The 24,166-nt window shown below is 35.8% G+C and overlaps 2 protein-coding genes across 2 annotated transcripts; one reads left to right on the top strand and one right to left on the bottom strand.

The window, feature by feature from the left end:
• Window positions 1-74: 74 nt before the first annotated feature.
• On the bottom strand, window positions 75-2,009 carry LOC139891308 (glucuronokinase 1-like). The gene is made up of 5 exons (XM_071874262.1): window positions 1,865-2,009; window positions 1,593-1,781; window positions 1,375-1,491; window positions 1,079-1,239; window positions 75-476 (listed from the first exon to the last, which is right to left on the bottom strand). Exons 1-5 carry the CDS (start codon window positions 1,964-1,966, stop codon window positions 218-220), a joined length of 828 nt encoding a protein of 275 aa, XP_071730363.1. The 5' UTR covers window positions 1,967-2,009; the 3' UTR covers window positions 75-217.
• Window positions 2,010-13,746: 11,737 nt separating this feature from the next.
• LOC139888183 (uncharacterized) lies at window positions 13,747-14,784 on the top strand. The gene has a single exon (XM_071871213.1). The coding sequence runs from the start codon at window positions 13,747-13,749 to the stop codon at window positions 14,782-14,784; it is 1,038 nt and encodes a 345-aa protein (XP_071727314.1).
• The last annotated feature ends 9,382 nt before the right edge of the window (window positions 14,785-24,166 follow it).

Below are 24,166 nucleotides of genomic sequence, written 5' to 3'. Positions count from 1 at the left end.
AAAAAAAAAAAAAAGTCTTAGGAGCCACAATTTGCACATGAAGAAAATAGATTAAAGAATATTAATAATTTCGGATTTGCCAAGTTGGTCTCTAAATCAAATTAGAAGTTAAGTACATATGTTCCAACTAAAAAGATAATTTCTAAGAGTTATCTTCAAGAAATCTCTCAGAGCATCAAATACGGTAAATTGGCAACGAACATGTGCGAAACCGATATCATTGAGAAGTATTTGATGTTGATAGAGTTGCGATATCGATTTCATTGAGAAGTGAAGGTACAATTTTGACGGGTTCAATCGAGAAACCGGCCTTCTTACACGCTTTCTCTAGAAGCTCAACTTGTGATGGTCCATCGGGGCAAAACGCAACCACCGCACCTCCACTTCCCGTAAACTTTGAAGCAGCTCCCACTCTTCTCGCGATCTCTACCATCTCTATGTTTAACGCACCAAGTGCCGCATCACCAAACATCCGCCTGAAATACAATCAAGATTATTTCACTATATGCGTTAAGCGTATAGCCCAGTTGGTAGTAAGGGCATCTTTGACACAAATAGCAGAAGATGTAGGCACAACCATTGAGTGGCCCCCTCTCCTGTCAAGGTTGCAAAAATCGCTACTTGGGGAGTACTCGGTGGGGACTTTTTATAAATTTAGATTATAAATTCCAAAATTATACATTAGCATATTTGTTTAGAAACATAAATACAATTTTCATTTGTTCAAAAGCTCTAAACTTCCAAATTAAACGTATATTAAAATGTTAACCAATATTGACTTTGACTGATTTTGACCGACCAGATTTGATCTTGACCCATAGACCGTTATTGACTACTCGGATTTTGGAAAATCGGCTTGGTCGGTTCCTAAAAAGACTACTCGGTGAGTACTCGGCATTAATCGAGGAGCTTTACAGCACTGCCCACATTACGGATAGACACATTACGGATAGACAGTCGATTGTGAACCGGTCTGGGTTGCCGGCTATCAACCTTTTGCCACAAATAATGTACCAATTAGAAGGACCGCATAATTTAGTTTAGCAGTCTTTTTCATATAATGACCAGGATGTTATACCTTCGTAGATCGAAGTTTTGATTCATTAGGGTTGCAAGTTTAGTATAATCTTTTTTAAGTAATGCTGCCTTCCCTTCAAGAGCTAAGTTTGCCACTTCCTCCATCGATGATATTATCAACTTATCTCCATCTAGCCATCTTTGTCGAACTGTACTATGTACCTATATCACGATGAAATAGTTCAATCAGAACCATATGTTCAATTTCGCGTGTAACTCCTACTTTTACCTCCCATATTAAAATTCCCTAATTTCACTTTACAACTATAATAAAACATTTGTATTTATGGTGCTAACCTTTCCAGAATCACTTGGATTTTCAGCATAAATTAGATGAAGAGGTGGGAGTAGACTTGTATCCAACTGTATGTAATTGCCATGACCATGTTTATTCATACTCTCCATGTTAAAATCCTGAACATAAAAGTAATGTGTACTTATGTTAAGCCAAAAAAAAAAAAAAAATCACAATCCGTATAAAACGCATGAGTACGTCAAATATGTAGTGCACCCACCATGTACAAAAGTCCACCGTAAACTTGTGCCACTCTGTCTTGTAAACCAGCAACAATGCCAAGTTCATTTTCAGCATTTAAAATAAGTTGTGGCCTTATCTCTACAGGTATTTTATCTCTTATATTGTAGAAGTCAAGAAGACAGCTAAAGGTAGCACATACAATCGCACTTGAACCCGATAGCCCTGTCTGAAAAATTAAAAATAAAAATGGTAATTCAAATTTCTGCTTGAAACGGTAATTATATCAATGATGAATCCCCTGTTCTTTACCTGTCGAGGGATGTTTGTGTCATATGAAAGCGAAAAGTTTTTGCTATGAAGATGAATCCCCTGTTCTTTACAATATTTAGTGAATACTTTACATATTGCCATCAGCAACCGAACACCTCCATAGTAACCTTCATTTTCCAACCGGTTTACCTGTCAAACAACAAAGAAAGTCCTCACATATATTAAATTAGATAATACACTAAAATTAATCATTAATTGTTATAAACATAATTAAATGGGATAAGTGTACCTAAAGGTATCAACCTAAGGTCATATATATTCATAATGTGTAACGAACAATTAGGGCTTCAATTGTGTGCAATATATGCTATTATTTTGATCAGCGTGTCATTAATATAGGAATAGTTCAATCGTGTGTAATTTATGCAATTTTAATCAGAGCGCGCCATCTACAGAAGGTGCTACACTGCATTCTTACGAGTTCATACGTCACAAAAATACTAAATACTTTTATGGAATTATGAATTTGAGATCTTAATTTTATCGATTTTTATGAAAAATTTGTGAGCAAAACATATATGTAAATGTTTGAAACTTCACGGTCGCTTATATATGTTTGGTCACAAATTTTTCAGCCGTGATCTAAATAAATGAAACTACTGCAACATTGAAGTATGAAAACATATTTTTATTAATAACAACTTTTTTTGCTGATCAAAGTAGTGATTTCTTGAGCCATATTGTAACGATCATGATTTTTCCGTTACGATTTAATTCTTATTCTTATACATATTAATTTCCCACATTTATTTGCGTAAATTGTATTTGTGCATACATAGATTTCACTTTAAATTAAGGATTTCTATACTCAGGACTATATAATTAAAGTTAGAAAACGTGAACGGAGACCAACGAATGTTTGCTTCAATGGTATCAAGTCTCTGTGTGGAAGGGCCCGCGATTAGTTGTCAAGCAACCCGGGTTCAATTCCTTGGGGCGGAAAGTTTTCTCTCTAATTTTCTGCGATTAGTTGACAAACAACCCGGTCCCGCGATTAGTTGCCAAGGATCCGCTGATGCATCCGTTAAAAAAAAAAAAAAAAAACGTGAACGGAGAATTCACCAAATTTTACCGAACAAACGGACAATATTTCATGGCATTTTGTCAAAAAAAAAAAAAAAAAATTTAAGGATGGCTACTTTATGGCTAGGCCGATCTGCCCATACATCCATTCAGGGATCCGGTTATACTTATTTGTTACAGTATTTGATATTTAGGGTATATCCTCTTTTCATTGTACACAAACCTTGACCGTGTTTTCTTTCTTTTCCTCTCTTGAATTCGGCACCCATCACCAACACAAAAATCACCATCAATTTTCTAAATTGATCATCAATTCAAGTTGTATTTTGGGGGTCGCTAGTGATCGGTTAATCATCGTTCTCAAGAATTCTTGTGTCTAGCTCTAGATTGTACGGAAATCCAAACCCTAACTTATTATAATAAGATTTTATAGCTTTATATGTCACAATTAAGGGTTTAGTTAATGGGAGATGATTCTAACACACCTTTTTTTGATTCTCACACACCAATTTACTTGAACTACCCTTTAATAATAGGGTAAAAGGTGTGTGATGATCAAAAAAAGGTGTGTTAGAATCATTCCCCTTAGTTAATGTGTGTATGTGTGTGTATATATATATATATATATATATATATATATATATATATATATATATATATATATATATATATATATACTAGTTTTATGAGCCCGTGCATTGCACGACATTTGCATAAATTAGTAATTGATAACGTTAATATTGATATTTTGTATAATATAATTACAATAAAAAATCATTTACCACTGATAATATTTGTTCGAAAATATTAGTCCTGAATACTAACACATAGATTATGAGTTCGTCCGTTAAAATCATTTTAACTTCAATTGACAAATAATCGATAAAACACCAAAATGAGCCGCTAAAAAGTTGTTTTAAAACCAAGCGTTATGAATAATATTTTATGAACTCTAATTGTTTATGTTTTTAGTACAAACTAATTCCATTATGTTAAAATCTCAAACGAAACAGAGCAGACATACATCTAAATATTTATAAGTATTATCAAATAACTATTTTAACTTCATATGACAAATATGAGCCCGTGCGTTTATATAATATTCTACAAATATTATAATAACGTAATTTTTAAAATTTTGTAAAGAGAGAATATGAAATTAATTTTTTAGAATTTAATAAGTAGATGACATGTCAACATACTACATATATATGCTATATAAACCATAACCCTTGAATTTCATTCAAGACTATTTTTCGCACATCGCGTTGTGGGGCCAGTGGGTGAGAGGTCAGGTTTTCTCCTGGGTAGCAGTTGGGGGCGACTTATGCAACTGCATGAGATGAACGTGTAGGTGGTTTAGTCCCCTGGACGATCCCGAACTGCTGTTAAAAAAATTACATATGCTTTATAATAATGTATAAATCTATAAATTTGTTACTATAATAAGAGTATTAATAATAAACTAATTTGAATTTAGATGATAAATGTTTGACTCTCATTTTTAAAATTGTTACCCTCAAACAATTGACAAAAAAGCGTTTCAATTCGTTTTGTTATAGTTAAATGTGATGTGATTCATTCGTTTTATTAATTAAGCGTTTGAATTCGTTTGACTTCGTTTTATTAATTAAATCCTTCAATTATGATATATATACGGAGTATATTTTATTGACATTAAGGAAACTAATATTAATATAGATAGATATAGGTACATAAATATAAATAAAATATTAAAATTAATAGGAAAATATATTTATATATGTCATTGTTAATGAGAAGATGACACGTAGGATTATTTTATTCAGATTAATTGAGAAATTGACACGTAGAATTATTGGCACGCGCTTTATAATATATATATATATATATATATATATATATATATATATATATATATATATATATATATATATATATATATATATATATATATATATATATATATATATATATATATATATATATATATATATATATATATATTGATTTTAGTGTTGTTGAAATTCGTAATCATTTTTAATCTGACTTGTGCTAGATAACTATCTTATTATTTTTTATATGATATGATTTTATATTTGAATTTTAAAATTAAAAGTTGTTAACTTTTCATATAGGCCTTGCATAAAATTGTTGAATTATCAATTTTCTAAAGTGCATGTTGTGTTAAAAAAAAATTGTAACCTACGTGTATAATTAATTCGTTTTAAAAAATAATGGTTTTTAACAACCCCATACCTTTAATTTGAATATCTTTTACCCAACAACCACCCACCATACACCACCATAATCCACCACCCAACCACCATCTTCATCATCAAAATTTATTTTTAATTTCTTTTTCCAGAAACCACCAACAAACATCACCATAATACACCATCCAACCATTACCTTCACCCAAAATCGGTAACCACGGAATTTGAACTCGAGAATGAACAACTATGGGGAGTGTGAGAGAGAGTGTGACGAGAGAGAGTGAGGAGAGTGAACAACTCAGGCTATGGCAGCTCGGTTAGGTTGCGAGAACGGTACAACGGAGGACTTCAAGATCGTTTATCAAGAATTTTCGGAATCCACTTGACATCATTCATGTTCTTCAACTTCCCCATTAATTGGACGGTAGCTGATCTATGGAGAACATTCAAGCCTTATGGAGACATTCGTGATATCTACGTGGCGAGAAAGAGGCTGAAAAACGGCAGCCGATTTGCCTTTGCAAGGTTCTGTAAGGTAAACAACTCGGATCAACTGTTAACCTCGCTTGAAAAAATTACTTTTGATGGTGCTCCGATCAGGATATTCAAAGCAAAGAAAAGGGATGAACCAAGTCTTAACAAAGTCCAGTTCCGTCAGGAACATAGATCAGCTACTGTCAACCAACAGCAACACTTTTACGCATTCAGAGATGAACGTAACTTCCGTGGTGTAGTAAGAGATACACATGAAGATCTGAGGATGAAGCTCACGAAAGCTAATGAAGAGAAGGAAGATCTTAGATGTAAACTCAACAGATTGGGAATGGATAAGATGGACTGCCCTAATGGTAAAAATGAGGCTACAACTTGATGGATGGGCGTACAATCAACTTAAAGGGGGTCCATCATAACTTGGATATTCAGGGTAGGTCCTTCATGTGTGAGTTTAAAGGGTTAAATTCTTTCTTTATTTTTGAAGATTTATGTAGAGCAGAAGGGATGGTTAACTTCCATCTAAAATATTTAGGTGGTCTAAGTGTGCTAGTGGTTTGTGATTCTTCAGAAGCTGCTGAGGCAATCCTAAATAACAAAAATCATGGTTTGCACAGATGGTGTGTTAAGGTCTGTGCTCTTAGCGATTCTCAGTGGTCACCTGGAAGGCTAACTTGGGTTGATATTAGAGGCGTCCCTATCACTAAATGGCATGAGGATACCTTTAGATCGATTGCAGGTTGGTGGGGAAGAATACTTGAGATGGAGAATTGTAAAATCGAAGAAAAGAGTCAAAATCTCACATCTGGAACGGTATTAGTTCACTTGTGTAATAACACAAATCTAATTGATGGTTGGGTTACACTTTCAGATGGCATTGGGTTAACTTATGTAACTATAAAAGAAGATACCAATAGAATTATCCAGATGTCTTTTGACCAATCTGGTGTCCAGGACGAAAATAAGTCTACAAAATCCTGCACAGATGATGATGAGTTTATTGATGATGATGATGAATTCATAGATGATACGTTCGATGGTTCAGACGATGATATTGGTTTCTTTAACCTGGATCCAGCTTCAAACGATGAAAAGCTGAATGAATCTCGGTTTGCTCAAAATCCTTGCAATATGTCCGATAATACTGACCGGAAAAGTAATATTCCGGTGGTAGAAGATGAAGAATCCGATTGTTGTAACCTAGAAAATGTCTTCAAAAGTAATCATGACACTGTCAATGCAGAGAATGACAGAGAAGACGAATCGGTTCCCGAAACAACATTTAATGGGGGTAACCGTTCCCCATATACGGCGCCTCATTATGTTGAGTCAATCCACGCAACACCTCATAATGAAGCAAGCCAGGAAGATAACGGTCATGTCCCTACAACAGGCCCAGAGCAGCATAATCCACCTTATGTCAAAGATGGCCCAATTACGAATGATAATACCAACCTGGACAAGGGTACTTCAAGCCCAATATCTAAAGGGGTTAATGGGCCTTGCAGTTTTTGTGATGACCCGGAAATTTCTGACCAAATTTAAACTTAATCTTTGTATGATTAACATTTATGACACGATAAGCAAAGTCTGTAAAACTGAATCTCAAAATTTTTGAACTACTTTTATATATTTAAATACCCTTCGGTTATTTTCGACGATTCGCGAACAATTATATGTAAATAGATACATATATACTATAACTTGAAAAGGTAACAATGTATTAATTATTTGATACCGTACATTAAACTTATTGGTTTAAATATCTATTTGAATATATATGATAAGTTGAAATATTCATTATTAAAATTTATTTATAAATAACTTCCAATGTGTATTTAAAAACTGATTTATATATATTAAAAAGATATATACATATATATAATTTCAAGTTATTTAGTAAACGATAGTAACATTTTCAAATTGTTACAGTACCAAAAATGCTACAGTGTTTTTGAAAATCACTATTTGCTACAGTGAAATTGACTTTGCTACAGTGAATTGCTACAGTAACTTTGCTACAGTGAATTGCTACAGTACTTTGCTACAGTGGTATAGTTTATGGATGATTTAAGACTATATTTTGACAAAGGTACGATTCACGAAACGTAAAGTACAAGTTTTCTCAGTATACGATAGGACGCTCGAAAAACCGGAACCGGGACATAAGTCGAGTGATGACGTACGACTTATCAGAACGAAAATTACAAGTCAACTATGCATGTGAATTTAATATAATATATAATTAATTATATAAATTAAATATATTATATTAATAATTAAAAAATATGTCGACAAACTAGAAGTTAAAAGATCATGAGCTGGAAATCCATCCCATGCGATCACATGGGAAATGGTCTTGGAGGCCATGCGATCGCATGGCAGTCCTGGACAGGCCACACCTATAAAGCTCGAGATATTTGCCTCTGTTTTAATTTAAAAATTACTCCGTATTATATTTATTAATTATATTATTATTATTATTATTATTATTATTATTATTATTATTATTATTATTATTATTATTATTATTATTAAGATTAATATTATTATTAATCTTATTATTATTAGTAGTATTTATATTAGTATTATACATAAAATACTACGACGAGGTCATGAGCGTGTCACTTTCAAAATAGTTTTATGAGCGGGATAAAGCTAAGGAAATTATGGGTTATTGCCAAGGAGGTTATGGGTAATATTCATGGGTATTAATTGCAAGTTAAACCTAATGTTATCATCTCCGTTACGTTTACGTACTTTTCTACAATGTTGAATCTCAATATTGATGTGTAAGTACTTATATTTTATCTTTTATATAATAATTGTGTATCCATGTCTAGTGCTCGAGTATATATATTTATACATGCTTGTATGCTAAATTTCCTTGTTAAACAGTTTATGATGTACCACGAATTAAATACATATATTACTGGTAAAAGGTATATGATATACATGTTTTTGGAAAGCTGGCGAAAAATCAATAACTTTTCATTTTGATATCGAATAATTTCGATGAACGGATTAAAAGATATGAGCAACTGAATTATGATTGAAGTTAATTGAAATTGCTTTTGAATCTACAATTAAGATTTAAAAAACTTGTTTACGAGATTGATAAATTAGATTTTTGAATATTACCAACCGAGTAAATGAATCCTTATATAAGGTACGTCTCGTTTTGTTAAACTATTGTCAAAATTGACTTTTTGAAACAACATTGGATAACTTTTGTATGTCAATATTGAAATGTCCCGTTCTTATTGATTAAAAACGTTCCATATTAATTGATTTCGGTGCGAGGTTTTGACCTCTATATGAGACGTTTTTCAAAGACTGCATTCATTTTTAAAACAAACCATAACCTTTATTTCATAAATAAAGGTTTAAAAAGCTTTACGTAGATTATCAAATAATGATAATCTAAAATATCCTGTTTACACACGACCATTACATAATGGTTTACAATACAAATATGTTACATCGAAATCAGTTTCTTGAATGCAGTTTTTACACAATATCATACAAACATGGACTCCAAATCTTGTCCTTATTTTAGTATGCAACAGCGGAAGCTCTTAATATTCACCTGAGAATAAACATGCTTTAAACGTCAACAAAAATGTTGGTGAGTTATAGGTTTAACCTATATATATCAAATCGTAACAATAGACCACAAGATTTTATATTTCAATACACATCCCATACATAGAGATAAAAATCATTCATATGGTGAACACCTGGTAACCGACATTAACAAGATGCATATATAAGAATATCCCCATCATTCCGGGACACCCCTCGGATATGATATAAATTTCGAAGTACTAAAGCATCCGGTACTTTGGATGGGGTTTGTTAGGCCCAATAGATCTATCTTTAGGATTCGCGTCAATTAGGGTGTCTGTTCCCTAATTCTTAGATTACCAGACTTAATAAAAAGGGGCATATTCGATTTCGATAATTCAACCATAGAATGTAGTTTCACGTACTTGTGTCTATTTTGTAAATCATTTATAAAACCTGCATGTATTCTCATCCCAAAAATATTAGATTTTAAAAGTGGGACTATAACTCACTTTCACAGATTTTTACTTCGTCGGGAAGTAAGACTTGGCCACTGGTTGATTCACGAACCTATAACAATATATACATATATATCAAAGTATGTTCAAAATATATTTACAACACTTTTAATATATTTTGATGTTTTAAGTTTATTAAGTCAGCTGTCCTCGTTAGTAACCTACAACTAGTTGTCCACAGTTAGATGTACAGAAATAAATCGATAAATATTATCTTGAATCAATCCACGACCCAGTGTATACATATCTCAGTATTGATCACAACTCAAACTATATATATTTTGGAATCAACCTCAACCCTGTATAGCTAACTCCAACATTCACATATAGAGTGTCTATGGTTGTTCCGAAATATATATAGATGTGTCGACATGATAGGTCGAAACATTGTATACGTGTCTATGGTATCTCAAGATTACATAATATACAATACAAGTTGATTAAGTTATGGTTGGAATAGATTTGTTACCAATTTTCACGTAGCTAAAATGAGAAAAATTATCCAATCTTGTTTTACCCATAACTTCTTCATTTTAAATCCGTTTTGAGTGAATCAAATTGCTATGGTTTCATATTGAACTCTATTTTATGAATCTAAACAGAAAAAGTATAGGTTTATAGTCGGAAAAATAAGTTACAAGTCGTTTTTGTAAAGGTAGTCATTTCAGTCGAAAGAACGACGTCTAGATGACCATTTTAGAAAACATACTTCCACTTTGAGTTTAACCATAATTTTTGGATATAGATTCATGTTCATAATAAAAATCATTTTCTCAGAATAACAACTTTTAAATCAAAGTTTATCATAGTTTTTAATTAACTAACCCAAAACAGCCCGCGGTGTTACTACGACGGCGTAAATCCGGTTTTACGGTGTTTTTCGTGTTTCCAGGTTTTAAATCATTAAGTTAGCATATCATATAGATATAGAATATGTGTTTAGTTGATTTTAAAAGTCAAGTTAGAAGAATTAACTTTTGTTTGCGAACAAGTTTAGAATTAACTAAACTATGTTCTAGTGATTACAAGTTTAAACCTTCGAATAAGATAGCTTTATATGTATGAATCGAATGATGTTATGAACATCATTACTACCTTAAGTTCCTTGGATAAACCTACTGGAAAAGAGAAAAATGGATCTAGCTTCAATGGATCCTTGGATGGCTCGAAGTTCTTGAAGCAGAATCATGACACGAAAACAAGTTCAAGTAAGATCATCACTTGAAATAAGATTGTTATAGTTATAGAAATTGAACCAAAGTTTGAATATGATTATTACCTTGTATTAGAATGATAACCTACTGTAAGAAACAAAGATTTCTTGAGGTTGGATGATCACCTTACAAGATTGGAAGTGAGCTAGCAAACTTGAAAGTATTCTTGATTTTATGAAACTAGAACTTTTGGAATTTATGAAGAACACTTAGAACTTGAAGATAGAACTTGAGAGAGATCAATTAGATGAATAAAATTGAAGAATGAAAGTGTTTGTAGGTGTTTTTGGTCGTTGGTGTATGGATTAGATATAAAGGATATGTAATTTTGTTTTCATGTAAATAAGTCATGAATGATTACTCATATTTTTGTAATTTTATGAGATATTTCATGCTAGTTGCCAAATGATGGTTCCCACATGTGTTAGGTGACTCACATGGGCTGCTAAGAGCTGATCATTGGAGTGTATATACCAATAGTACATACATCTAAAAGCTGTGTATTGTACGAGTACGAATACGGGTGCATACGAGTAGAATTGTTGATGAAACTGAACGAGGATGTAATTGTAAGCATTTTTGTTAAGTAGAAGTATTTTGATAAGTGTATTGAAGTCTTTCAAATGTGTATAACTACATATTAAAACACTACATGTATATACATTTTAACTGAGTCGTTAAGTCATCGTTAGTCGTTACATGTAAGTGTTGTTTTGAAACCTTTAGGTTAACGATCTTGTTAAATGTTGTTAACCCAATGTTTATAATATCAAATGAGATTTTAAATTATTATATTATCATGATATTATCATGTATGAATATCTCTTAATATGATATATATACATTAAATGTCTTTACAACGATAATCGTTACATATATGTCTCGTTTAAAAATCATTAAGTTAGTAGTCTTGTTTTTACATATGTAGTTCATTGTTAATATACTTAATGATATGTTTACTTATCATAGTATCATGTTAACTATATATATATCCATATATATGTTATCATATAGTTTTTACAAGTTTTAACGTTCGTGAATCACCGGTCAACTTGGGTGGTCAATTGTCTATATGAAACATATTTCAATTAATCAAGTCTTAACAAGTTTGATTGCTTAACATGTTGGAAACATTTAATCTTGTAAATATCAATCTCAATTAATATATATAAACATGAAAAAGTTCGGGTCACTACAAATATCGAGCATTAGGATTATGATACACTATGACCTGACCTATCTTGATAGACATTTATTGACCAACATATGTTCTCTAGGTTGAGATCTACGGTTATTTGGTAATCCGTGTTTCGATCACATTTTGGTGAACGACTTTATATGCTGCTGAGGTGAGTTTCATATGATCCCTTTTACTCTCTACATTTTTGGGCTGAGAATACATGCAAATGCTTTATTAACTGATTTACAATATTTATATGCGTGAGTTTCATTTGCTCCCTTTTTAATTGCTTTTGCAATCTATATTTTTGGGCTGAGAATACATGCACTTTATTTTAAACGCAATGGATACAAGTACATACTAAATTCTACACTGAGTTTGAACCGAAAATCCCTTAGCTTTGGTAACTGTTAACTGCCAGTTATAAGAACTGGTGGGCGCGAGTAGTAGTATATGGATCCATAAGGCTTGATATCCCCGTCTGAGCTAGAGCACTAGCCTTTTAACGGACGTATGCTATTTGAGAAGCGTACACGTTGGTTTGCGTGTATTATTAAGATGATTATACAAAGGGTACAAATTATATATACTTTAAGTTTAGTTACCAGGGTGCTCAATCTTGTAGAATATTTTGATAAACGTTTCTGGATGAAACAACTGAAATCTTGTGATCCACCTTTATGTACAGATTATGCAAAACATTAAAACTATGAACTCACCAACCTTTGTGTTGACACTTGTTAGCATGTTTATTCTCAGGTTCCCTAGAAGTCTTCCGCTGTTTGCTTATATGTTAGACAAGCTATGTGCATGGAGTCTTACATGGCATATTTTTCAAGGAAACGTTGCATTCACCAAATCATCACCATGTATCTTATTTTGACCGCATTGTCAACGGAAGTACTATTGTAAACTATTATATTACGGTGATTGTCTATATGTAGAAATCATTAGATGTCGAAAACCTTTGATTTAAATATTCATTTATGGTGTGCCTTTTCAAAAGAATGCAATATTTACAAAAGGTATCATATAGAGGTCAAATACCTCGCAATGAAATCGATGAATGACGTGTTCGTCCATATGGATTTGGAGCGATCATCACAGTTTTCCAGTCAACAATAATAACTTAAAATCTAAAGGTAAAGATACGGGTGGACCCAATGATACTGTTAAATCACATGGACAATCTTCCAAAGCTCAATCTGGAACTAAAAAAGGTGCGTCAAAGGGTTCCAAAAGAAACGAATCAAATAAAAAGGATTGTTGCCTTTCAAGTATTCGTCGCTGGAAAACTTCTTCCAGAATGATGAATTTAAAAAGTGTTGCTAGGAAAAAGCTAGACAATCAACCAATTAGATCAAGGTGTACTTCTTGTGATACGACGAGTCAAAAAACCTGTTCGATTGCAAACACAAATAAGGGAAAACAGGTGAAGTTCCATTCCTGCGATGCTGGGAAAAGTGACTCATCGTGCTCCTTTGGACCAATTAATTCAGAAGGAGTACATGAGTTTGGGTGCAGGTTAGGGTTGAAGTGGCAGAAGAAGACATCTCCACAGTAAGTTCATCTTTATCGCCCATTGCTGTTATTAATGAAGATAATTTCTTTTAACATAAGGGGTTTTTATTCGGGTAAAAATAGTAAATTCGGGCCTGTTAAAAAATTGATTATGAAGGAAAAACCATCTTTTGTAGCATTACAAGAGATAAAGATCCACACTGTTAATGATTCATGGATTCGTAACCTTTGGGGATCCACAGACTGTGATTTCATTCAACAGGAGATGGTAGGCAAATCGGGAGGGCAGTTATTAATCTGGGATACTAAACTGTTCGAGGCCGTCAACATCATAAAGTTTGATAGGGTAATTGGTATTAAAGGAAAGTGGCGAAGCAATGGTATTGAAATCAACATTCTGAACGTTTATGGGCCACACGATGATGTGAAAAAACAGAGGTTATGGGATTCGTTAACTAGATTACTAGCAGATAGTGATGAGGCATGGGTTTTATGTGGGGATTTTAATGAGGTGAGAGACGAGACAGAACGATTTAACTGTGATTTTATGGCAAATAGGGCTCGTAGGTTTAATGACATGATTGAAACAAACAACCTATTCGATATCCCACTTGGCGGAAGGTCTTTTACTCGGGTAAGTGACGATGGGATCAAGTTTAGCAAACTTGATCGTTTCTTAGTTTCCAATAATTTCTTTATTTTATGGGACAACCTCATGGCAGTGGCTTTAGATAGAACCGAATCCGACTATTGCCCAATTGTTCTAAAAGATGATGAGAAAGACTACGGGCCCAAACCGTTTAAGGTGTTCGATGTTTGGTTAGACGAGGATGGTATTTATAAGGTAGTTACAGAAGCGTGGGGTAAGGTTTCTATTTCGGGTCCCCGCAAAGACAGAATCTTCATGAATAATCTCAAGTCAGTTAAAAATTCTCTTAAGGAGTGGAGCAAAGAAAAATTTGGTAAGTTAGACAATGATATCGAGGTTCACAAGAGTTTAGCTCAAGCATTGGAATTAAAAGCAGAGACGGGTAATCTAAATGCAGAAGAGTTAGAAGCCTGGAAAAACGCTCGAAAAGAATGGTTAAATAAAGAAAAGATCAGGTCCGGTATGCTTAAGCAAAAGGCGCGTGTGCGTTGGACCCTAGAAGGAGACGAAAACACAAAGTATTTTCACTCTATTATTTGAAACAATTATAGCAGATGTAACATCAGGGGCCTCATAATCAATGGAGAATGGAATGATAAGCCTGACGAGGTGAAGGCAGAAGTGTTTAAGCATTACTGTGATGCCCCGTACAAAATCATCGTGTACGAATCATCAACAACAGGATCATTACAAGGTCAAATACTATATGCGGTTTCAAAAGAAGTTTGCATTCATGATAAAAGGTGACGTCATAATCAACGTCAAATGTTTTACATCCAAAAGTATGCTTCTATGAATAGAAGCAAAGTTAATAGTACGTGACCCTTAGGTCGTTACAAATCATATTTCCAAAAGTAATAAAGTTTATGAATGCAAGATAACGTTTCATGCGGTGACAACTCTATCAAAGGCAGCGGAAGTCTATAAGGCATGACTAGTACAACAGCGGAAGCAAGCAACCTTAAGCACCTGAGAAAAACATGCTTAAAAACGTCAACACAAAGGTTGGTGAGCTATAGTTTAAGTATAACAGTATGTAAGGTAGGCCACGAGATTTCAGTGCTACAAAGAGCGTTTCAAAACAGTATGTAAAGTATATGTTTAACCGTGGGCACTTGGTAACTAACTTAACGTTTATAACCCCCTGAAAGTACACTTGGCGAGTGCGTATGTTTACGAAGTATTAAACACCCGTTAAATGCTAGCGCTACTAGCCCGAGTGGGGATGTCAAACCCTATGGATCCATATATATGATTCGCGTTCACCGGTTCAAAAACCAATGACTAAACGCTACTGAGCTAAAGGGAATGTTTATGCCGTTGTATAACCCACACATATATAAAGTTTAAGTACTCGTGCCTAGTATGTAAAACATAAAATGCGTATGTATTCTCAGTTCCCAAAATAGTTAAAGTAAAAAGGGATGCTATAACTCACAGTGGTAAAGTAGTAGTAAAGTTGAGTCGGGAAGTAAGCAAGTATGTAGGTCCGGAAAGTCCTCAACCTAAATCAAATATTACTAAGTTAGTAAATCGTCCCAATAGGTTTAAATGTATGTAAATTAGGTCTTAAGGGTCATCATCATTCATCATCAAACAAAAGTATAAAGTAAGTTTCGTTCTAGATAAGAGTTTAAAACAAACGCTGACTTCGATCAGTCACTTAGGCCTCTATATCTACTGAAATAAGGTGAGACCAATGGACATGGATCCGTATATGAGTCCTTTAGTTGCTGTAAAAATTCCAGAAGCAAACTCGTCTTTGTTTGACCGTGGCGACGGTTTAAGTGCGAGTAGGTCAGAATTTTCAGCACAACGTTAAAAGGACATAGTGACGTTCGGAGGGCCATAGATCCTAAACCGTAACTCGGATTAAGACAAGTCTTAAACGAAAAATTATCTACTCGAATAGAGCTAACCGAAAATGAACTTTACAGTAGCCCAGGTATTCTGATCAGTTCTAGAAAACAGTAAACAGTGTGTTCCGGTGGGTTCTTGGTGCTTGACGTTCATCACTGTTCTCATCCTTGATGCATATAGCTTCAAGTGTACAACTCGTTGATGTGTTTACATCATCTTTACCAAGTTTTGACCATCATAACACAAGTGTAAGTCTAAGATAAGTAGCACAACTCAATTAAGTGTTGCAAGTAGTTTGATGAACCAAAGTTACATCAAGATCTTAGATCCGACACATACATGAACTCTAAAAGTAATATTAAGCTACAAACTTGAAAGTAAACTAACTAATCAAGATCTTAAGTTGTAGAATGTAGTTCTTAGTTAGATCTTGAAGATCCAAGACCCAAAAGTCTAGATCTAAAGTTACTAAGTTAAACCCTAAGTCATAACACTTGAATCTTTACTTTAATGAAACCATAAGTTATGAAACTTAGATTTTCATCTTGTAAAGTGTATGTAAGCTTATGAGCTCTTGATTATGACAAAATAAGTAGACCATAAGCTATATAAACTTAGATCTTTCATAAGTATGTGAAGTTATAACTAGAAAGTTATATGTAACACCGGCCATTTTTTTTTAAAACACAGCGGAAGACTTTATTAACTAACACAATATAAGTCACGTCATTACATTAATCTGATTAATTAAGTTTAAGTTTACACAACGGTGTTATGTTATTACAAAACATTATTTATACAAAAGTCCACATCAGAGTTGGGTTGTCAAACATGTCTTCTGCAACAGCACCCATCCCGACTAGCAGTACCTAAACCTGCAAGGGGAGAATATGTGGGGGATTAGCGCACCGCTAAGTGAATGGAATCTATCTAACAGATATAGCTTAAGCCACACACAAGCTATATACTAACAACAACACTTGCTAACTACCGACTAGCAAACAATAAGATAATACGAGGATCGGCGGCTTGTACGAGCACACGACTCCCAGCTGATCGGGCATGAGTCTACCGATAGTCCCTGCTACTCAATTTCACAGTATAGTTATCCAGATGCAGGGGGTGCATCGTTCACACTATACTTCACAATTAGTAGCCTATGGACCCAACCTCCCCTAGGCACGGTTGACCTCATACGGACTCTAACCTCTCCTAGGCACGATCTCGAGTCCCCAGTCTCCCTAGGCCTAACTGGTGCCATTCACACAGTGTACACATAATTCACATACAAAACATCAGGCATATTATATTATTCTAACATGGCAATCTCTACACTATGCATGGTAAAAAAGGTCAACCACAGTAGCATGATATGCTACTTAAACTCTATCCGGAGATAGACCCACTCACCAATTACCAGCAACTGCTCAGTTATTATTTTTGAGCTTCCTCCTTGTCCTTATCTCCTGAGAACAACAAAAACCAAGTTAGAATAGTGTTCCCATCAAGGTTAGACATACTGACCGCGCATTATAGCAAAATTAGTAAAAAAATGCGTCCGCTAAAATTTTCATGTTTAACACTTACGCATTTTCAGAATTTACAGAATTTACATCCTGAAAATCATAAAAACACACGGACATCATAACAGCTATAATTCAACACTTAGTAAAAATTTCACTGCCTAAGACCATCGGTCGATGGTCCCATCCATCGGCCGATCGTCAACACACCATCGGTCGATTCGATGATCTCCCCCAATCGGCCGATCGTTAAAATTACATCAGCTGGTCAGAAGTCATACACCATCGGTCGATGGTCCTGTCCACCGGCCGATCGTCCCTCACCATCGGTCGATGGTCAACAACCATCGGCCGAAGGTAGTTCATCAGCTGCAACAGCAGCAAAGTGACGGGTTTCAACCCAAAATCACCAAATCTCGACTTTGGACACGTTTTTGACCCCAAAACTGAACACAACTCGTACACTAAACTGTTTGGAACATAAACCCACAACATTCAAACACAAACAACATCAATTTCTACCAATTTGACACAAAATCCCATTTTAACAAAAACTAACTTAAAAACCCATTTAATCACAGATTTTATCATGAAATCTTACAAACCTTACCTTGTTAGAATCACAATGACACAAGGAACGTTTTGACACCAAAATCAAGCTTCAATTCGAGATCAAATGATTTAGGGTTTGAGATGGTGAGGTTAGGTTTAGTGAGAGAGAGTGAAATGAAAAATCAGGAAACTTCAAGAAGGGAGCTGGTCACCAGCTCTTATTTGTGTTAAAACACAATACCCCATCACACACGGGTATTTACTAGTTATCTGATATCTTTCGCACAAGATTAGGTAACCCAAACGAGGTCCAATTAAAATAAACAAACCTGTTCTGGGACCCTTGTCACAAACTGGTCACAACAAAAATATAATAAAACACTAATTAAAAAAAAAGCACTTAAGACTAAGCACAAACCCTAAGGGCAAAAATAGACAACTTACAACTAGCCCCGGTTTCAGTCTGTTACATTATACTTCCATGTTCTTGAAATTATAAAGTTAACTTTAGTTCAAGAAATATGAGATCAAGATTAACTAGTAATTCTTGACCAACAAAACTACAAATCACGAATTGAAAATGCAAGGAAATGAAGTAATAAGCTAAATAAACAAGTAACAAGTTCATGGTTGTTCATACTTGGAAAGATTCAAGCCAAGGCTTGATCCTTAAGAAAGTAAACTTTAAGTTTACAAACATGAACACAAGTAATGATTTTACAACTCATGAACTTTCAATCTTTCAAAACATTAAGTGTAGAACATAAACTAGAAAGTTTTGTTCTTGTATGTTCTTGAATAAACAAGAGAATATGAAGAACAAACTAAAGAGTTTGATTCTTAATAACTAGTAAGTAACAACTACAACAACAAGTAAGAAATCAACAAACAAGAACAAGTAACAAAACAACAATCAAAGAATGATGATGATGAGTGTTTAGGCCACGGTTTTAAGACAAGAAAAGAAGGAGGAAAGTCTTGAAAGAAACTCACAATTTAGAGAGAAAACTTGAGAGAAAAATGAGAGAAAAGTGCAAGTATTTTTGTGTATGTGAAGTGAAGTGATCTAGTGAATGAAGTAATAAGGAAAATTGAAAAAAAAAACTCTCCCATTATCGTCCCTAGGCCGACGGTTCACTCAAGGGAAGGGGGAAGGAAATAGTCCACTAGTTCTTTCATGTATTTGGCTCAAAAAGATGGTAATAAGGTGTGTTTGCATGGGAACAAGGTGTAAGTAAACTTGTAACTAGATTCCTCACACTTAGTTAATCTTGTTTAGTTTCAAAGTAATACTTGCATGATAGTAATGGGCTACTTAATCCATTAAGTGTGTAGGGTGGGCTTCTAAGTCCATGTACAAATATAAAGCCCAAGTATGTATGTAAGTAACAAATTAAATAAATAAGCCCAAGTAATTAACTAGTAACCTTAGTTAATTAAAATGATTAATAAAAATTAATCATGAATGTAAATAATATTTGAAAATATTATTCGTGAAAAGTTCGTGTGTCACAAAGATGTGTCGGGCAATTAAAAGTCATGTATGGTAACAAGTAAATGTATAAAAATACATTCATTAAACACAAGCATTAATAATAAATATTATTAATTAAACGTTGGAAAATCCAGGGTCGTTACATTACCCACCTGTTAAAGAAAATTTCGTCCCGAAATTTTAAGCTGAGGTAGATGGAGGAGTTGGGAAAAGGTGAGGATACTTTTGCATCATTTGATCCTCTCGCTCCCAGGTAAACTCAGGTCCTCGTTTGGCATTCCACCGTACTCAGACGATCGGAATCTTGTTGTGTTTCAAAGTTTTGACCTCACGGTCCATAATTTCAACAGGCTCTTCCATGAAGTGGAGTTTGTCGTCAATCGTAAGTTCCTCCAAAGGTATGACATGTTTCGGTTCAGCAAGACACTTCTTCAAAATCGATACATGAAAAGTAGGATGAACTGAGCTCAATTGTACTGGTAGATCCAAACGGTATGCAACGGGTCCAACACGTTCCAAGATTTCAAAAGGACCAATATATCGCGGGTTTAACTTTCCGCGCTTTCCAAAACGAATCACACCTTTCTAAGGTGCAACCTTCAACATTACACGGTCACCCACATTGAATTCAAAGTCTTTACGTTTACGGTCAGCATAACTCTTTTGGCGATCACGGGCAGTCTTAAGTCTCGCTTGAATTTGAGCAATCTTTTCCGTTGTTTCGTGGACTACCTCGGATCCGGTGATTTGATTTTTGCCTACGTCGGCCCAACAAATAGGAGATCGGCACTTGTGGCCATACAACGCTTCAAAAGGTGCGGCATTAATGCTCGAGTGATAACTGTTGTTGTAAGAGAATTCGGCTAGTGGCAAATGCCTTTCCCAGGCCTTTCCAAAATCAATGACACATGCATGCAACATGTTCTCCAAAGTCTGAATCGTTCATTCGCTCTGACCATCGGTCTGTGGGTGATAAGCAGTACTCATGTCGAGACGAGTTCCCATGGCTTCTTGCAAAGAACGCCAAAATCTGGAAGCAAAATGGGGGTCGCGATCTGAGATGATCGATAAAGGTACACCATGACGAGATACAACCTATTTGATGTATAGTTGAGCAAGTCTCTCCATCGTATCCGTTTCCTTCATTGCTAAGAAGTGTGATTTGGTAAGACGGTCAACGATAACCCAGATGGTATCGTATCCGCCCACCGTCTTTGGTAGCTTGGTGATAAAATCCATTGTTATCCTTTCCCACTTCCATTGTGGGATTTCCGGTTGTTGAAGTAATCTAGAGGGCCTCTGATGCTCGGCCTTAACTTTCGAGCAAGTCAAACACTTACCAACATAAGTTGCAACGTTCTTCTTAAGATTGGGCCACCAATACTGTTCCTTAAGATCGTGGCACATTTTGCCCGCTCCAGGATGAATCGAATATCTCGACTTGTGGGCTTCATCTAATATAAGGTTCCGTAGATCTCCATAACGAGGTACCCAAATTCTTCCGGCATAGCATCGGAGTCCAGTCTCCTTAACTTTGAATCGAGAGACGAGAATGTTCAAGTATTCATGAGATAAATTCTCCTCCTTGAGAGCCTCATCTTGGGCTGCTCGAATCTGGATATTGAGATTTGAATGGATGGTGATGTTTAGTGCCCGAACACGAAGAGGTGCCATCCTCTCCTTTCGGCTCAAGGCATCGGCTACAACATCTGCCTTACCAGGATGATAACGAAGTTCATAATCATAGTCGTTCAGTGTCTCGATCCATCGACGTTGTCTCATGTTCAGTTGTTTCTGATCAAAGATGTGTTAGAGGCTCTTGTAGTCGGTGAAAATAGTGCTCTTAGTTCCATACAAATAGAGTCTCCACAATTTGAGCGCAAAGACAACGGCTCCAAGTTCGAGATCGTGAGTAGTGTAGTTCCGTTCGTGAATCTTCAGTTGACGCGAAGCATAGGCAATAACCTTTGTGCGTTGCATCAGTACACAACTAAAACCACTCTTCGAAGCATCGCAATAAACGACGAAATCGTCACTGCCTTCAGGAAGTGATAAGATAGGTGCGGTGGTTAACTTCTTTTTCAAGGTTTGAAATGTAGATTCCTGTTCGGGTTCCCAAATGAACTTCTTCCCTTTGTGAGTCAGCGCGGTCAAAGGACGCACAATCAGAGAGAAACCTTCAATAAATCTTCGATAATAACCGGCGAGGCCTAAAAATTGGCGAATATGCGTCGGAGTAGTGGGGGTTTCCCACTTGCTGATAGCTTCAATCTTGGCGGGATCAACCTTGATACCCTGGTCGCTCACAACATGGCCCAGAAATTGGACTTCCTTCAACCAAAATTCACACTTGGAGAATTTGGCATAAAGTTGCTCTTGTCTCAAGAGTTCAAGTACTAGTCGGAGGTGTTGCTCATGCTCTTCTTCGCTCTTAGAGTAGATGAGGATATCATCTATGAAGAAGATAACAAATTTATCCAAGTACCGCTTGCAGACACAATTCATAAGGTCCATGAACACGGCAGGTGCGTTGGTTAAACCGAATGGCATCACGAGAAACTCATAATGACCATAACGGGTTCTGAATGTAGTCTTCATCACGTCGCTCTCTTTCACCCTCAACTGGTGATAACCGGATCGCAAATCGATCTTAGAGTAAACGCTCGATCCTTGTAGTTGATCAAAAAGATCGTCAATACGGGGAAGTGGATACCGATTCTTGATCGTCAATTTGTTGAGTTCGCGGTAGTCGATACACATACGGAAGGATCCATCCTTCTTCTTCACAAACAACACAGGTGTGCCCCAAGGCGAGAAACTTGGTTGGATAAATCCACGGTCAAGTAGTTCTTGTAGTTGGCTTTGTAACTCTTGCATCTCGGAAGTTGCGAGTCGATAAGATGCGCGAGCTACAGGTGCAGCTCCTGGTACTAAGTCGATCTGAAACTCTACTGCTCTTGATGGCGGTAATCCGGGCAACTCTTCGGGAAAGACATCAGAAAACTCGTTCACAATTCGAACATCGTTCACACTCTTCACCTCAGTTTCTAATGTTTTCACATGTGCTAGCACAGCAAGACGTCCTTTCTTCATGATCTTTCACGCAACTAATGAGGTTCAGCTTCGAGGTACATCTCTCTCCGTAAATGATCAGTGGCTCACCATCTCCTTGTGGTATACGAAGAGCTTTATCTCCACAGATAATGTCGGCCCTTATCTTGGTCAACCAGTCTATATCGACAATAACATCAAAGCTTCCCAACTTAATGGGTATCAAGTCAATCTCGAAGTCCACACCAGCTATATTGATAATAGATCCTCGGCTGATTTGGTCAACTTTCTCAAGTTTCCCATTGGCTACCTCTACAAGCATACTCTCCTTTAAAGGAACTAACGACCAATTTATCTTATCGCAAAAGTGTCTACATACATAACTTCTATCGGCACCAGTATCAAATAGGACAGAAGCTAAAAGATTGTTGATAGCGAATATACCTGTCAACAAGTCGGGGTTCTCACGAGCATCCCTTGCATTAACGTAGAAAGCTCTGCCACGCGGTGGTCCGCCGTCCTTTCGCTTGTTGGGACACTCATTTCTGAAATGGCCTGTTTGTCTGCATTCGTAACACTTTCTCGGTCCAGTGGGGTTTGGCTTTCCAGTCATGGTGGTGATCTTGCAGTCCCTGCCAATATGCCCGGTCTTTTTGCATTTCTCACAAACAACATTACAGTACCCGGTATGGTGCTTGTAGCACCTCTTGCACTGTGGTAGGGTACCTTTGTAGTTGGGGTTCGAGTTGTTGTTCAGATTAGGATTCCCACCGTTGTTGTTTCCTTTGAAACCCTCATGTCGCTTCGCCGGGTTTTGATCATAGGCTCTACCCTTGTTGTTATCCCACTTTCACTTATCACTACTACCCGCTTCAGACTTAGCCTTCTCCGGTTCATCGATGATGATTTGGTTCATTAAAGTATGCACCATGCGCATTGCCTCCGGGACATTAGGTGGCTTAGACGAGGTGACATTTCCCTTAATGGACTTAGAAAGTCCCCACAAGTATCTCTCCATACGCTTGAATTCCGGGGTGACCATGGTAGGACACATCAGGGCTAGTTCCAAATACCTACGATTGTACCCGTCGAGATCGTTCCCCACAACCTTCAACTGCATAAACTCAATCTCCATCTTCTGTATCTCAGTTTTCGGACAATACTCTTCGATCATGGCCGCTTTGAATTCTTCCCATGGCGTGGCATACGCCTCATCAATACCCTTGGCTTGAGCCATTGTGTTCCACCAAGTGAGGGCGCCATCCGCCAGTGTACAAGAGGCATATTTTGTCTTGTTTGCCTCTGAGCAGTTGCTAACTCGGAATACAGATTCTAGTTTTTCAAACCACCTAGTGAGACCAACTGGCCCCTCCTTTCCACTAAATTTATGGGGCTTGCAGCTTTGGAACTCTTTGTACGTGCACCCATTATGAATGGGCTG

This window comes from Rutidosis leptorrhynchoides, chromosome 2 (assembly GCF_046630445.1).
Source record: "Rutidosis leptorrhynchoides isolate AG116_Rl617_1_P2 chromosome 2, CSIRO_AGI_Rlap_v1, whole genome shotgun sequence".
In the NCBI taxonomy this organism is placed as follows: Eukaryota; Viridiplantae; Streptophyta; class Magnoliopsida; order Asterales; family Asteraceae; genus Rutidosis; species Rutidosis leptorrhynchoides.
This window is presented reverse-complemented; position numbering and strand designations above follow the sequence as displayed.